Genomic DNA, 14,433 nt, shown 5'->3' on the forward strand with positions numbered 1-14,433 from the left:
GTAGTTTTGCATCAGCACAGAGTGGTAGCTTAATGTTTAATGCTCAGCACAGAGTGGTATCTTAACGCGTTTTGATCAGATCAGATTAGATTATAGGACTCGTGCAATAAACACACCTACTGGGGACCTTCTTTTGTTTTTGTTTGCTTTGTGTATTAAGATGGTCATAAAAGGCGCAATCTGACCTACATGGGAACTTTACTCCGTCTAGGTCTCAGTCCCAGGCCTGTAGGGGAATTACAAGCCTCTCATCAGGCTAAGCTGGTCACTGAGCTCTCAGCACTGCAAGGCAAAACAGACAAATGGGGGACCTTTGAATTGACTAACAAAGGAGAACTGACCTTTGTCTACGGTTTTTGGCAAGGAAACATCGCAAATATGAGCAGATGGAATTTCAAATTAGCAAGACGTAAACAACCAAGGATGGCTTTAGGGTGCGTGCTGTTCCTCGTCTTAAGTGATAAGGAACTGTACACCTGATGCAGATGATCTGGCAAAAACCAGTTTCGTGGTCAGACATCAGCACAGCTAATGTATGAATACCATGAAATTAAACAGCCGTCGTCTTGCGGTTTCATGCACGTTCTCCAGTTTTCCCCTCAGTCCACAAATGTGAATTGGAGTTGCCAGATTGCCCATCATAGGTGTGAATGGTGTGTGTCCTGCAGTGGGTAATCTGGTTTCCAGGATAGGCTCCCAACCCCCATGACCCTGCGTAGGACAAACGGTACAGAAAATGAATGAATAATTTCTAATCAGAATATATACAGACGGCTAAAATTTACTTAATGGTATTACAACAGGACTGTATGTGACTAATCACCAAGGTGTGCAATTATTTATCATTTAAAAAAGAATAGACAGCCTTTTTACAGCACGGGACAAAGTCGCCTAGAGGATTGACTGGCCTTGGAGGTGGCAGGTAGACATGTTAGCCCTAATTATCACTCATGGGTTTGACTCTTCATAGATCAGTCATTTTCTGATTTTATTTCGGTAACAAAAGAAGAGGTCACACTTTGCATAGTACGGTTTTATTACTCAACATCTCCGCACAGACAGGCTTCTGTGTAATAATGCCCCCTTCAGCCTGCTACTGGCAATCTGCACTTCCAATTTTCTAGAGGAGACACACCTGCTGGACACCCAATGGTAACACAATAAGCGTCAGGCAGGGCATCACCAGGCTGCACCCCTGATAAGTGCTGGTATGCTAGATTACCGTAATAGCCTACAAAGCACAACATACCAGTAAATATACAAGGAAATCGTTTACAGTTACTGGCAGCACGATTGCCTGATAGTTATTGTATTTCGATTTACAATAAACTACTGTAACTGCACTGCGATGCAATTACAGTATATAGAACAATACTGAATTACTACGAAACAGTATTTTACTGTATTTTGACTGTATTTTGTAATTTGGTCTCTACTGTGTTTTATTGTGAGGTACTGTAATATCTCTAGTTGTATTAATTTTGATATATTGCTGCTAAAAAAATTAACTTTTGTTGTTTGGAGAGCATCTAGTTCAGAATCAGAAAACTTTCATTATCCCTGGGAAAATGTTTTCATTTCCTTTGGGATCAATAAAGTACCTGTCTAATTTATCTAAGCTGGTTACATTATGAGTTTGTAACGCCAGCATGGCCTCCTAATGGGCATTTACACCTGCATTCCTGAGTCTCCTCCTCTTTGTCCTGGTATTTAAAGGAGAAAATTTCCCTTTTATGAGAACAGACAGACTTCTGCAGGTATTGTTTTTCCACATGTAAGTACTGGTGAAATATTGTAATATTTTCAAAAATATAAAATATATTTGATGGATTTTAAATAATTGTCAAATAATTTTACACCAAAAACAGTTCAGTAAACCTTCATAAAGTGTCAAAAATATATTGAATAAATTGTGATATGGTATGAAATGTTGATGAAAATTGTAAAAGGGTGGATTTTATGTAACTTTAAAATATTCATTTTTCAGTCATTGCTCCTGTAATTCTGCTAAAATGATCAAGGTAATATACACATTATTTTATAAGAACAACATTTTTTAATTTATGTATGCTTATGTACTCATGGTATTACTCAGCATATAGAAAGCATGACCAACCTGTATGATAAAGCCCTTTATAATAAAAAACATTTTCTCTCTAGGTTATATTGGCTGTGTGGACCATCTTGATGACAGGTAAATATGTCTGATTGTTCTGAACATTTTTGAGAGTTTGATTTGCCAAACCACATGTTTTTGAAGTAATCTTATATGTTTGTTTACTGTGTAATGTCTAACATATGCTGTTTCAAATCGTTTTAGAGGAATGCAGGTCTGTGGCGAACAGTGAGTACGATTTCCATATACTTAACCAAGCTAGTAATAATTCATGCCTGAAACGAGTGAACTATATAGGCTAAATGACTAAGTACCTGTACAATACTTTTACATCGATGTAACAACCTCTCACATGGTGGGCTGTGTAGAGACCCCAGAAAATATGCCACAAACAGCTCTGGAAAAAATCAAGAGACCACAGAACAGTTTTACTCATTTCTCAATATATCTGTGTATAATATGCAGTTTTTTTTGCAAACTCCAGCCAGGCTCTTCTCTGCCTCTCATTCATGAAGGGCTTCTGCATTCGTGGAGTCTGTTATGGACTGTCAGCAGTGCACTTCACAACACGTAATGTTTCCCATTCTTTTGGAAGATCACCTGATGTCACCCTCCAGTTCATGAGGCGCTGTTGCATGACTTGACAGTCTCTCTGGTATTAGACAGCCGCTTCAGCCCTCTGCCTGGCTGGTTTTTGGCTTTTACCAGCTTCTCCTGATTCACATTGTTCTTATTTGCTGTTGTCTCAGAAAGTTTCACCCTGGAAGCTGCCTGTTGCTCAACAAGTGTATAAACATGTAAATCTTTTAAAAATATGGAATGGTATCTTAATTTTTTCCAGAGCTGTATGTAAATGTGTGTAAATTCTTTATTAATTATTATTATTTACACATTTGGTTATAATAAAGGTGCAAGTAACACTATATGCTGTCACTCAGTAAAAGTGAAGACAATGATCATGCCAATTCCACCAAGGGAGGTGGCTTAACAGTCTGTGACAGATGGACAGCGACTCTCACAATGGGCTCCTACAGTATAGCAATGGCGGGATTCCTATAGTAGTAAATTGGAAAACTGAAACCTGGAAGCTGCTGACCTTTGTAACAATATTAAGCTTTCACACAGTAAAATTAAACGTAAAATTAATTCATCACAGTGTCTGGACATAAGGAAGACATCAAGACTGCCTGATTAAAGCTCTCACTTTCCTCTGCTGATCAGTATGTTGGACTCAGTGGTTTGACCGGGATGATCCCAGTGGAGTAGGAGACTTTGAAGATCTACGGAATCTTCGCCAAGAAAACCCAGGAAAGATCTGCAATGCCCCAATTGCGATTCAAGCCACTACTCTATCCGGGACCCCTGCCTCTCAGACAGGGCAAACCTTCCACTAGTAAGACATTTATTTCTCTACATTCAAAGATGCACTTCCATGACCTGTCAGTATTTCATAAAGCAGAGTTTCTGTTACCAATCATGGTCTTCAGTTGGGTCAACGGGAAAGGAGATTCAGAGAAGAGACGTATTTCTAATAGGCTTTCATTGCTAAAACATTTTTTCCTGAGTGTGTTAACACTTAAATAGTATTCTTTGTTTATTTGGATGTCACCAAAATATAAAAATGCATTTATTTTTCTAGCTAAAAGAAAACAAAAATACTAAGTAAACATTATGTTGTTATAGCAGTAATTAGAACGTTATTGATGCAATTAAAATTTGTGGTATGATCGTGTGACAGGACATCGTTAAGTAGATGAAACATCCAGTTAGCCTGGCCGGATTATAATGTGATCTAAAACAAGCCTTTTAATGAGTCTTTGTATTCCGACTTCCAGCTGTGATACTACTGCTGGCTTTGCTTGTATGAACAGTGAAAACAAGAAACCGTGTCTGGATTACCAAGTTCGCTTTCAATGTCCTCCTTCATTTTGTCCAGGTAAATCAGCACCCATCTCTCTACAGTGTGTCTAAATGCACGTTCACATGTTGACACGCATATTACAGCCAGCATTCACACCCACAACTATATTCTTGCCTTTATTATAGAATAAAAATGGTAATTTTCTTTAAATTTAATCTGCAGTGTCCCCTGCCGTCCACAAACTGTGACTGGTTTGTAACTGGCCTTATTGGGAGTTTTGTCATAGAGAAAAGAAGATGGAAAAATGTTTATTTTTTATTTTTGTTCAGTTTCTTAGACCTGGAGCTGTGTTCAGTCTCTTAGAGCTGCAGCTGTGTTCAATCTCTTAGACCTGGAGCTGTGTTCAGTTTCTTAGACCTGCAGTTGTGTTCAGTTTCTTAGACCTGGAGCTGTGTTCAGGTTCTTAGACCTGGAGCTGTGTTCAGTCTCTTAGACCTGGAGCTGTGTTCAGTCTCTTAGAGCTTAGGTCTAAAGTGTTAGGCCACGCAACTCATTCTTATTTGCTTGAATGAACCTTAAAGAGACTATTATTGCAGTGAGGTTTGCATGTCATTTTCTTGTATTTTACCCAGTTTTCTTCATTTTTGAGACGCTTGTAACATTCCGTCCCTGTCCATTGAATAACACATACCTCCAAAATCCCAATAGGGTCTATTGCAGGAAAATGAAAAAACACATTTCCTCTGAAGTAAACCTACAACAAAGTCATGAAACACCCTTAGCATCACAAACAGAAACCAATCTGTACACAGGTATTAGTGATTAGCAGTTTGCAAGCCTACAGACTATTTACAAGGTAATAAACTCTTACATGTAAATGTCTGTGCAGACTTGTCTCAAATTGAAAATCTCACTCCAGCCAGCTGACCAAAGTGGTCAACCGTGAGCTACGCAGTGCTTTCTGAAATGTCAACACTTTCAATCTGAGTGTTTCATTTTCATAATCTGTACTGTCTGGGTTCGGCTGGCACCAAATACTTGTGTCAGGATCTGCGCCACCAAGCTTGGGATTGGATCGAATTGGATTGAAGAGAAATCCCTACTTTTTACTCTGAAAAGTGCTGAGGCAGAGGCTATCAGTTAACCTGTGTATTGCATCAGCTGACTCCCTGTATGGTAGCTAATCGATGAACAGTTGAATGGAAATAGTAATTGGATGTTGAGTTATGATATTGATTACAAATTAGAATGATTCCATGGGATTCTTATAGTAGTAAATTGGAAAACTGAAATCTGTAAGTTGCTGACCTTTGTAACAATATCAAGCTTTGACACTAAGTTATTCAGAAAAATTACTTACTTGGAATGCTGGAAATCAGCAAAAAATATAAAGTATAAACAAAAAAGTAAAATTAATTCATCACAGTGTCTGGACATAAGGAAGACATCATGTCTGCCTGATTAAAGCTCTCACTTTCCTCTGCTGATCAGTATGTTGGACTCAGTGGTTTGACCGGGATGATCCCAGTGGAGTAGGAGACTTTGAAAATCTACTGTATCTTCGCCAAGAAAACCCAGGAAAGATCTGCAATTCCCCAATTGCGATTGAAGCCACTACTCTATCCGGGACCCCTGCCTCTCAGACAGGGCAAACCTTCCACTAGTAAGACATTTATTTCTCTACATTCAAAGATGCACTTCCATGACCTGTCAGTATTTCATACAGCAGAGTTTCTGTTAGGATTCGTGGTCTTCAGTTGGGTCAACGGGAAAGGAGATTCAGAGAAGAGCCGTATTTCTAATAGGCTTTCATTGCTAAAACATTTTTTTCTGAGTGTGTTAACACTTAAATAGTATTCTTTGTTTATTTGGATGTCACCAAAAATATAAAAATGCATTTATTTTTCTAGGTAAAAGAAAACAAAAATACTAAGTAAACATTATGTTGTTATAGCAGTAATTAGAATCTGTTTTAACATTTCTATTAATACATGTTATTGTTACATTTAAAATCTGTGGTATGATCGTGTGACAGGACATCGTTAAGTAGATGAAACATCCAGTTAGCCTGGCCGGATTATAATGTGATCTAAAACAAGCCTTTTAATGACTTTGTATTCCGACTTCCAGCTGTGATACTACTGCTGGCTTTGCTTGTATGAACAGTGAAAACAAGCAAATGTGTCTGGATTACCAAGTTCGCTTTCAATGTCCTCCTTCGTTTTGTCCAGGTAAATCAGCACCCATCTCTCTACAGTGTGTCTAAATGCACGTTCACATGTTGACACGCATATTAAAGCCAGCATTCACACCCACAACTATATTCTTGCCTTTACTATAGAATAAAAATAGTCATTTTCTTTAAATTCAATCTGCAGTGTCCCCTGCCGTCCACAAACTGTGACTGGTTTGTAACTGGCCTTATTGGGAGTTTTGTAGTAGAGAAATGAAGATGGAAAAATGTTTATTTTTATTTTTGTTCAGTTTCTTAGACCTGCAGCTGTGTTCAGTTTCTTAGACCTGGACCTGTGTTTAGTTTCTTAGACCTGCAGCTGTGTTCAGGTTCTTAGACCTGGAGCTGTGTTCAGTCTCTTAGACCTGGAGCTGTGTTCAGTCTCTTAGACCTGGAGCTGTGTTCAGTCTCTTAGAGCTTAGGTCTAAAGTGTTAGGCCACGCAACTCATTCTTATTTGCTTGAATGAACCTTAAAGAGACTATTATTGCAGTGAGGTTTGCATGTCATTTTCTTGTATTTTACCCAGTTTTCTTCATTTTTGAGACGCTTGTAACATTCCGTCCCTGTCCATTGAATAACACATACCTCCAAAATCCCAATAGGGTCTATTGCAGGAAAATGAAAAAACACATTTCCTCTGAAGTAAACCTACAACAAAGTCATGAAACACCCTTAGCATCACAAACAGAAACCAATCTGTACACAGGTATTAGTGATTAGCAGTTTGCAAGCCTACAAACTATTTACAAGGTAATAAACTCTTACATGTAAATGTCTGTGCAGACTTGTCTCACATTGAAAATCTCACTCCAACCAGCTGACCAAAGTGGTCAACCGTGAGCTACGCAGCGTTTTCTGAAATGTGAACACTTTCAATCTGAGTGTTTCATTTTCATAATCTGTACTGTCTGGGTTCGGCTGGCACCAAATACTTGTGTCAGGATCTGCGACACCAAGCTTGGGATTGGATCGAATTGGATTGAAGAGAAATCCCTACTTTTTACTCTGAAAAGTGCTGAGGCAGAGGCTATCAGTTAACCTGTGTATTGCATCAGCTGACTCCCTGTATGGTAGCTAATCGATGAACAGTTGAATGGAAATAGTAATTGGATGTTGAGTTATGATATTGATTACAAATTAGAATGATTCCATGGGATTCTTATAGTAGTAAATTGGAAAACTGAAATCTGTAAGTTGCTGACCTTTGTAACAATATCAAGCTTTGACACCAAGTTATTCAGAAGAATTACTTACTTGGAATGCTGGAAATCAGCAAAAAATATAAAGTATAAACGAAAAAGTAACATTAATTCATCACAGTGTCTGGACATAAGGAAGACATCATGTCTGCCTGATTAAAGCTCTCACTTTCCTCTGCTGATCAGTATGTTGGACTCAGTGGTTTGACCGGGATGATCCCAGTGGAGTAGGAGACTTTGAAAATCTACTGTATCTTCGCCAAGAAAACCCAGGAAAGATCTGCAATGCTCCAATTGCGATTGAAGCCACTACTCTGTCTGGGACCCCTGCCTCTCAGACAGGGCAAACCTTCCACTAGTAAGACATTTATTTCTCTACATTCAAAGATGCACTTCCATGACCTGTCAGTATTTCATACAGCAGAGTTTCTGTTACCAATCATGGTCTTCAGTTGGGTCAACGGGAAAGGAGATTCAGAGAAGAGACGTATTTCTAATAGGCTTTCATTGCTAAAACATTTTTTCCTGTGTGTGTTAACATTTAAATAGTATTCTTTGTTTATTTGGATGTCACCAAAAATATAAAAATGCATTTATTTTTCTAGCTAAAAGAAAACAAAAATACTAAGTAAACATTATGTTGTTATAGGAGTAATTAGAATGTTATTGATGCACTTAAAATTTGTGGTATGATCGTGTGACAGGACATCGTTAAGTAGATGAAACATCCAGTTAGCCTGGCCGGATTATAATGTGATCTAAAACAAGCCTCTTAATGAGTCTTTGTATTCCGACTTCCAGCTGTGATACTACTGCTGGCTTTGCTTGTATGAACAGTGAAAACAAGCAACCATGTCTGGATTACCAAGTTCGCTTTCAATGTCCTCCTTCATTTTGTCCAGGTAAATCAGCACCCACCTCTCTTTCTTTACATTCATTGACATTTTCCCAAGTTAAGAAAGTCTGTCATTTTTATTTACGCCAGAATGTTAAATTAGCATTACATTATCATTAAATATTTGCTAGCACTTTAATATCCAAGGTCGTCTCCAAAGCTGTTATCAAAATTTACTTTGAATTTTATCTAGCATTTTCTTAGAAAGTATAAGAAATATTAACAAGATCAGTAAAATTAATACAAATAGTATTTGATAAAATTATTATTTAACCAATAATTATTCATTAATAATATGGCAGCTACTTAAAATTAAAATTACTTATCAGAATATCACTGCATAAATCTCAGGAGTTCGTAACACATGCATTGTGGTCTATAAGTATCTGGACAGAGACAGAGAATCAGCTCTGCACCTTCTATCTGCTTAATTGTGCATGAATTGATCATGTTATAACACACACAAGTCCAGGGAACAGCTAAGCAGATGATCACTCTAACAATATAGAAGCTGACAGTCTGCACTTGGCACAGCCTGTTTCATTCCAAATATATTAATTCTGAGGATACGATAAGTCAAAATTACTACTAAAAAGTGTCTCTGTCCATTTATGGACCTCACTGTATAGGACATGCTGTGCTCTGTGGTCACACTAAACACTGTGTAACACTCTCATGTGTAGACTTCTGTGTGCTTCCCTCAGAACATTGTGTAAATTAAAATGATTTTTCTCCTTACAGCATAAAATCAGGTTAAGTCCAACTGTAGACCAGCGGATGGAGATTTGAAGGATTGAGGGCAACGTCTCTGTTGTGTTTTAATTTTTATTCTGTTTCATCTTTAATGCCTTATTGTTTCAGAAAATTTCATGTAATGCTTTGGAAATGATTCAGTGTGAAACATAGAAAAAACTTAATTCTAAATCTAGGGTTTGTGGGCTTAAATGTTCAGACATTTTCAAACTATTTTTGATGCTTATTGTTACAGATGTCAGACTGTAAGGACTGACCTCATATACCAGTTTCTTCAAATCAAGGAATTTCATTTATATTTAGCGTATACTTCATAATGTGATCCAAATAAAAACAGTCATGAATTACATGTTTCTTGATTTTTTTGTACATATAAAGAATTCAAGATAAGGTATCAGGAAAAAAGTCTAATAAACCTACCTCAAATTTTAAATAAATCTTACGGATTATTTATACTTGATGGCTATTTTACTGGAACAGTTTTGCTTTCTGAACCTCATGGTTAAAATAGCTTTATAATCCTGTGACATTTCTATTGACAACTGTATCACAGCTAGAGAAACGTTATAATAAACAGCCAAAATGAATTACTGACAGGCTGAACACATCTACGGAGCCCCTTAAGTGTAGTAATTCATGCTCTCCGATTAATGATCGAAAACATCTCACACGACCCAGTGGTTTCCCGGAAACAAAGGATGTCAGACTCCAGTCCCAGAGCGCTGATCCGAGCCCTGCGCAGCTTAATTCTTTCCCTGTTGTACCGCAAATGCTTCGGCCCAAGAGCTGTGTGATAATTGGCACTAGGAGTTTCATCAGGCGTGTTAAATGAGGCCCAAAAATGCGTGGGGGCTTCTGTCCCCCAGGACCGGAGTTGGACACCATAAATCAACTCGAGCGTAAGAATTATTCCTTGGAGAGCATGTAGCCTATTACTAATTCGAGCGCACATATTGCTAGCTTGAGAGCACGAATAACTGACTCAAGTGGGCAAATTATTACTAGATAATATTTTTCTCCGCCATACCACGTAAGGAGCTCTGTAAACTTCACTATGTTTTGAGTATAATTTCTCGACAGCAGGTGGCGATGTTACACTACGGTCTGCTAACCTTCAGAGAGGCGGAGCCATAAGCAGCAGAGAGTGTGGCGTATTGCACAAATTCAACAACTGCATACGTTCCAAATAGACTTTCCTTTATCATAGCTGTTAGGTTCTTAGTGTTGAAAGCATTGTTTGGTTTTTTACAGATACAATGTAAAACACCCCAGCCAATGTTTGGTTCTTTTGGCTTATAATTATAATACAACCCCGTTTCCGAAAAAGTTAGGATGCTGTGTAAAACATAAATAAAAAACAATGCAATGATTTGGAAAACATATGAACTCATATTTAATTAAAAATAGAAGAAACCCAATATATCAAATGTTGAAACTGTGAAATTTAGTTTTATGACAAATATGTGCTCAATTAAAATTTGATGCCAGCAATGTTTCAAAAAAGTTGGAACAGGGCCAACAAAGGATTGGAAAAGTTGTGTGATGCTAAAACAAAACACCTGGTTGAATATCTCACAATTAAGTAGGTTAATTGGCAGCAGGTCAGTAAGATTATTGGGTATAAAAGGAGTCCCCCAGAGAGGCAGAGTCTCTGTGCAGTGAAGATGGGGAGAAGTTCAGCACTCTGTGCAGTGAAGATGGGGAGAAGTTCACCAGGTTCTGTGAAAGACTGTGTGGGCAAATAGTGCAACAATTTAAGAATGATGTCCCTCAGTGTAATACTACAAATAACTGGAATTTCATCACCTACCATACATAATATCAGTAAAAGACAGAGAATCCAGAGAAATCTCTGAACACAAGAAACAAGGCCAAAAACCAATACTGGATAGCCGTGATCTTTGGTCCTCGCGCAGCACTGCATTAAAAACAGACAAGTTTACAGTGGAAATCACTGCATGGGCTCAGGAACACTTCTGAAACCCACTGTCTGTGAACACAGTTCATCGCTGCATCCACAAGTGCAGGATGAAACTCTACCATGCAAAGCAGAAACCACATCTAACCATGATCCAGGAACATCACCGACTGCTCTGGGCCCGAGCTCATTTAAGATGGACTGTGGTCTGAAGAATCACAATTTCAGAATCTGTTTCGGAAATTATGAACTTTGTATTCCCTGGGCTGAAAAGTAGGGGGAGCATCCAGCTTATTAGTGGACAGGTCAAAACCTATGATGGTGTGGGGGTGCATTAGTGCCCATGGCTTGGGTAGCTTGTATATCTGGGGAGGCACCATTAATGCTGAATGATATATAAAGGTTTTGCGGCAACATATGCTGCCATCCAGACAACGTCTTTTTCAGAGAAGACCTTGTATATTTCAGCTGTTACGAGCCCCAGTCTAAGGTTGGGGCGGAACAGAGTGGAAGGGAAAGGGGATGTGGAATAAGGGAACACAGGGTGTGGTGGACAAGGGAACACAAGTGGACGAGGAGGAGGCCTGTGGGCAGAGCTGAGCTTGGAGCAGCGCGTAATACAGAAAGACAAACCGCATTCTGCGTGTATTACAACAGCATGGGTAGAGGAGTCGTGGTGCTAGATGACCCGCCTCTAGTCAGATCTGTCACCCACTGGAAACATTTGGCACATCATGAAACAATATGACAAAGGAGACCCTGAACTGCTGAGCAGCTGAAATCTTTTATCAGGCAAGAATGGAACAACATTTCACTTTCAAAACTCTAGTAACTCAGTTCCCAAACGTTTGCAGAGTGTTCTTAGAGGCAGCACAGTGGTAAACAGGCCCCTATCCCCTCTTTTTGCGATGTGTCACTGGCATCAAATTCAAACTGAGCATATATTTGTCACAAAGCAATACAATTTCTCATTTTCAACCTTTGATGTGTTGCCTACTCTTTTAGAAACAGGCTTGTACATCGATCCAGAACTCTTGCAGAACTCAGTTTTTAATTCTTTTAACTAAATCCATCCACTCATTTTCTTTAACTGCATATCCTAATCAGGGTTGTGGTGGGGGGGGGGTCTGGAGTCTACTGGCATAAGGCAGGGAATAACCCAGGACAGGGTCCCCACCCATCGCAGGGCATGGTCACACACCAGTCACTCACACATGCACAGCTATGGACAACTTGGCAAGTCTAACCTGTCAAGCATGTTTTTGGACTGCAGGGGGAAGCCAAAGTACCCGGAGGACAGATGAGGAAGACACAGTGAGAACAAGCAAACTCCACACACAAACTTGACCCCAGGACCCAGAGCTGTGAGGCAACAATATTAACCACTGCACTGCCATGTGACCCCGAGACAAACACTCATGTTGTTAATGAGTGTTACTTTCTGTATTTCAGCTCTACCATATAGCCCATATCTGATCAGTGCCTTTCTGATTACAAACACCAACCTCAGCCTAAGTGAGATGTTTGCAGATCCCTGATAAGTTTCTTTGTGAAATCTTGGACATTATTATTCCATAGTGAGATAGATAGAGACATACGACGTATAGAGAGATACGACGGCTGGCCATTCCTGGTAAGATGTACTATTTTCCAAATGATCTCTATTTGGAAATTATGGTACTAATTCTTGTGGAAATGCCTTCATAACCCATAAGCAACACCCCCCCCACAGCTTGATAGTTGGCCCTGCCCCCCCTGGAACCTATGATCTGATAACTCTAGTGTCAAGTGTTAAAATCCAAGGGATTTATATTGTAGAGTGCTCACTCAGACCAGCTGAATGCTTATCACTTTTTAAATACCGCATTCTCATCATTCCTTTATTTGGGTGGAGCTCTTTTTGCAGGGCTCATCTCACACGGGAAACCTGTTAAGATCCTTAATGAGCACATGACAACTTGGCCTTATTGACAAGCCTAACAAATCCATTAGCTAGAAAGTACGCCACATATGAGACAGCAGAATTCCTTCACAAAAATAAAGGATTAATCCACGTGTTTTGAAACACTGCTAATGCAGTGCTTTCGGAGAAAAACCATGTTATTCACCATGTAAGAAGTGCTGGTTTTCAGACCCAGTAATGGAACACCATCCACTTCCATTAAGTTGCTCAACATGACCTACATTCGGTCTCACCCTCTTCATAAGCAAGCCAAAGCCACCTGCAGTTCCCTCCATCACACAGAAATAAATCCAACTCTAGTTACATCCCGTGCACATTTCCTGGGTGACGGAATCTGCTACCCCTTCACATCCCACCGCCAGAGCAACCTTGAAGCAACATCTGAAAACTAGCACATTCAATCCCTGACCTAATCTGTCTATAGGTCGACACATTTCCTCTATTCTGCCAGAACTGATTAATCTCAAATTTAAAGTATTAAAAAGTGTTTTAGATTACTAGATAACCTCACTATGAATTTACCCCTTTCAAAATTTAGAAGCATTTTAAATAACTTCCCAAAATTAATGAATACTCCTCAAAATTTGCTATTTGCAGTGATAAAATACAACTAACCACATACTGGTTTAACAGATTATATACTGTAGCTTAATCAGAAATTCACTGGAGACCCAAGAAACTGCATATGAAAGGAATGAAATCAAAAGCTTACAGGGACTAAGGGCGCCACTCTGCCATCACTGCAGGAAAAATCAGCCAGTTTGTATCCAAACAGATGCATGGAAACCATTATGAAATTAAACAGGTTGAAAGAGCAAAGAAGATGCAGAAAAATATCTACTGGCAATTTCTGTAATAGGAAAAGCACCAGAATCAATTTAAAAATCCTGTAACTGCAACACCTCTGATAGATTAGCGGAAAATTTATGTAATTTTGGTATAAACCCATCCAAAGACACACCCATATTGCACAATCCAAACTTGTTAACAAGACACCACCTGTATGCTTAGAAGGGAGGAAAAAGGGATTATACATTCACTGCATACTTTATTAGGAACACTATACTAATACTGGGCGAGGCCTTCATGGTCTGGATTCCAAAAGATGCTGGTAACATTCCTTTGAGATTTTGGTCTATGCTGACATGATTGCATCACACAATTTCGGCAGATCTGTCAGCTGCACATCCATGCTGCTAATCTCGTGTTCTGTTGGATTCGGATGACTGGCAAGGCCACCGTAGGACACTAACATCATTGTTATAAAACCATAAAGCCTTATTCATAACACCAGTATTAGATGACCTTTGCTTTGTGGCGCGGTGCATCATCATGCTGGAGGCATTCCTGGGAGGATGGCACTATCGTGGCCATGGACGGATGACCATGGTTAAAAGCAATACTCACAATGGCTGTGACAGTCCAGCTTTGACCGACTGATATTAAGAGGCCCGAAGTGTGCCAAGGTAACATTCTCCACACTGTTACACTAC

General features: G+C 39.2%; 1 protein-coding gene across 7 annotated transcripts; it reads left to right on the plus strand.

Annotated features, from left to right (window-relative positions):
• Positions 1–1,752: 1,752 nt before the first annotated feature.
• LOC125748426 (cartilage intermediate layer protein 1-like) lies at positions 1,753–9,406 on the plus strand. Of its 7 annotated transcripts, XM_049024506.1 has the most exons (11): positions 1,753–1,774; positions 1,988–2,021; positions 2,161–2,194; positions 2,321–2,344; positions 3,338–3,509; positions 3,952–4,052; positions 5,469–5,640; positions 6,108–6,208; positions 7,598–7,769; positions 8,213–8,313; positions 9,048–9,406. In XM_049024506.1, the coding sequence occupies exons 2-11, from the start codon at positions 2,013–2,015 to the stop codon at positions 9,050–9,052; spliced, it is 891 nt and encodes a 296-aa protein (XP_048880463.1). In that variant the 5' UTR covers positions 1,753–1,774; positions 1,988–2,012; the 3' UTR covers positions 9,053–9,406. The 7 variants fall into 7 exon arrangements, with proteins under 7 accessions (XP_048880463.1, XP_048880465.1, XP_048880464.1 ...); XM_049024508.1 differs by lacking the exons at positions 6,108–6,208; positions 7,598–7,769; XM_049024507.1 differs by lacking the exons at positions 5,469–5,640; positions 6,108–6,208.
• Positions 9,407–14,433: the final 5,027 nt, after the last annotated feature.

The sequence above is a fragment of the Brienomyrus brachyistius genome, chromosome 9, assembly GCF_023856365.1.
Source record: "Brienomyrus brachyistius isolate T26 chromosome 9, BBRACH_0.4, whole genome shotgun sequence".
Taxonomy (NCBI): domain Eukaryota; kingdom Metazoa; phylum Chordata; class Actinopteri; order Osteoglossiformes; family Mormyridae; genus Brienomyrus; species Brienomyrus brachyistius.

What these genes read in the sequence shown, in the direction of transcription:
- LOC125748426 (XM_049024506.1), top strand. An exon ending in ATGCAGGTCTGTGGCGAACA is followed by an intron (nt 2,345 to 3,337) that starts GTGAGTACGATT and finishes TCTGCTGATCAG; the next exon opens with TATGTTGGACTCAGTGGTTT. An exon ending in TCCTCCTTCGTTTTGTCCAG is followed by an intron (nt 6,209 to 7,597) that starts GTAAATCAGCAC and finishes TCTGCTGATCAG; the next exon opens with TATGTTGGACTCAGTGGTTT.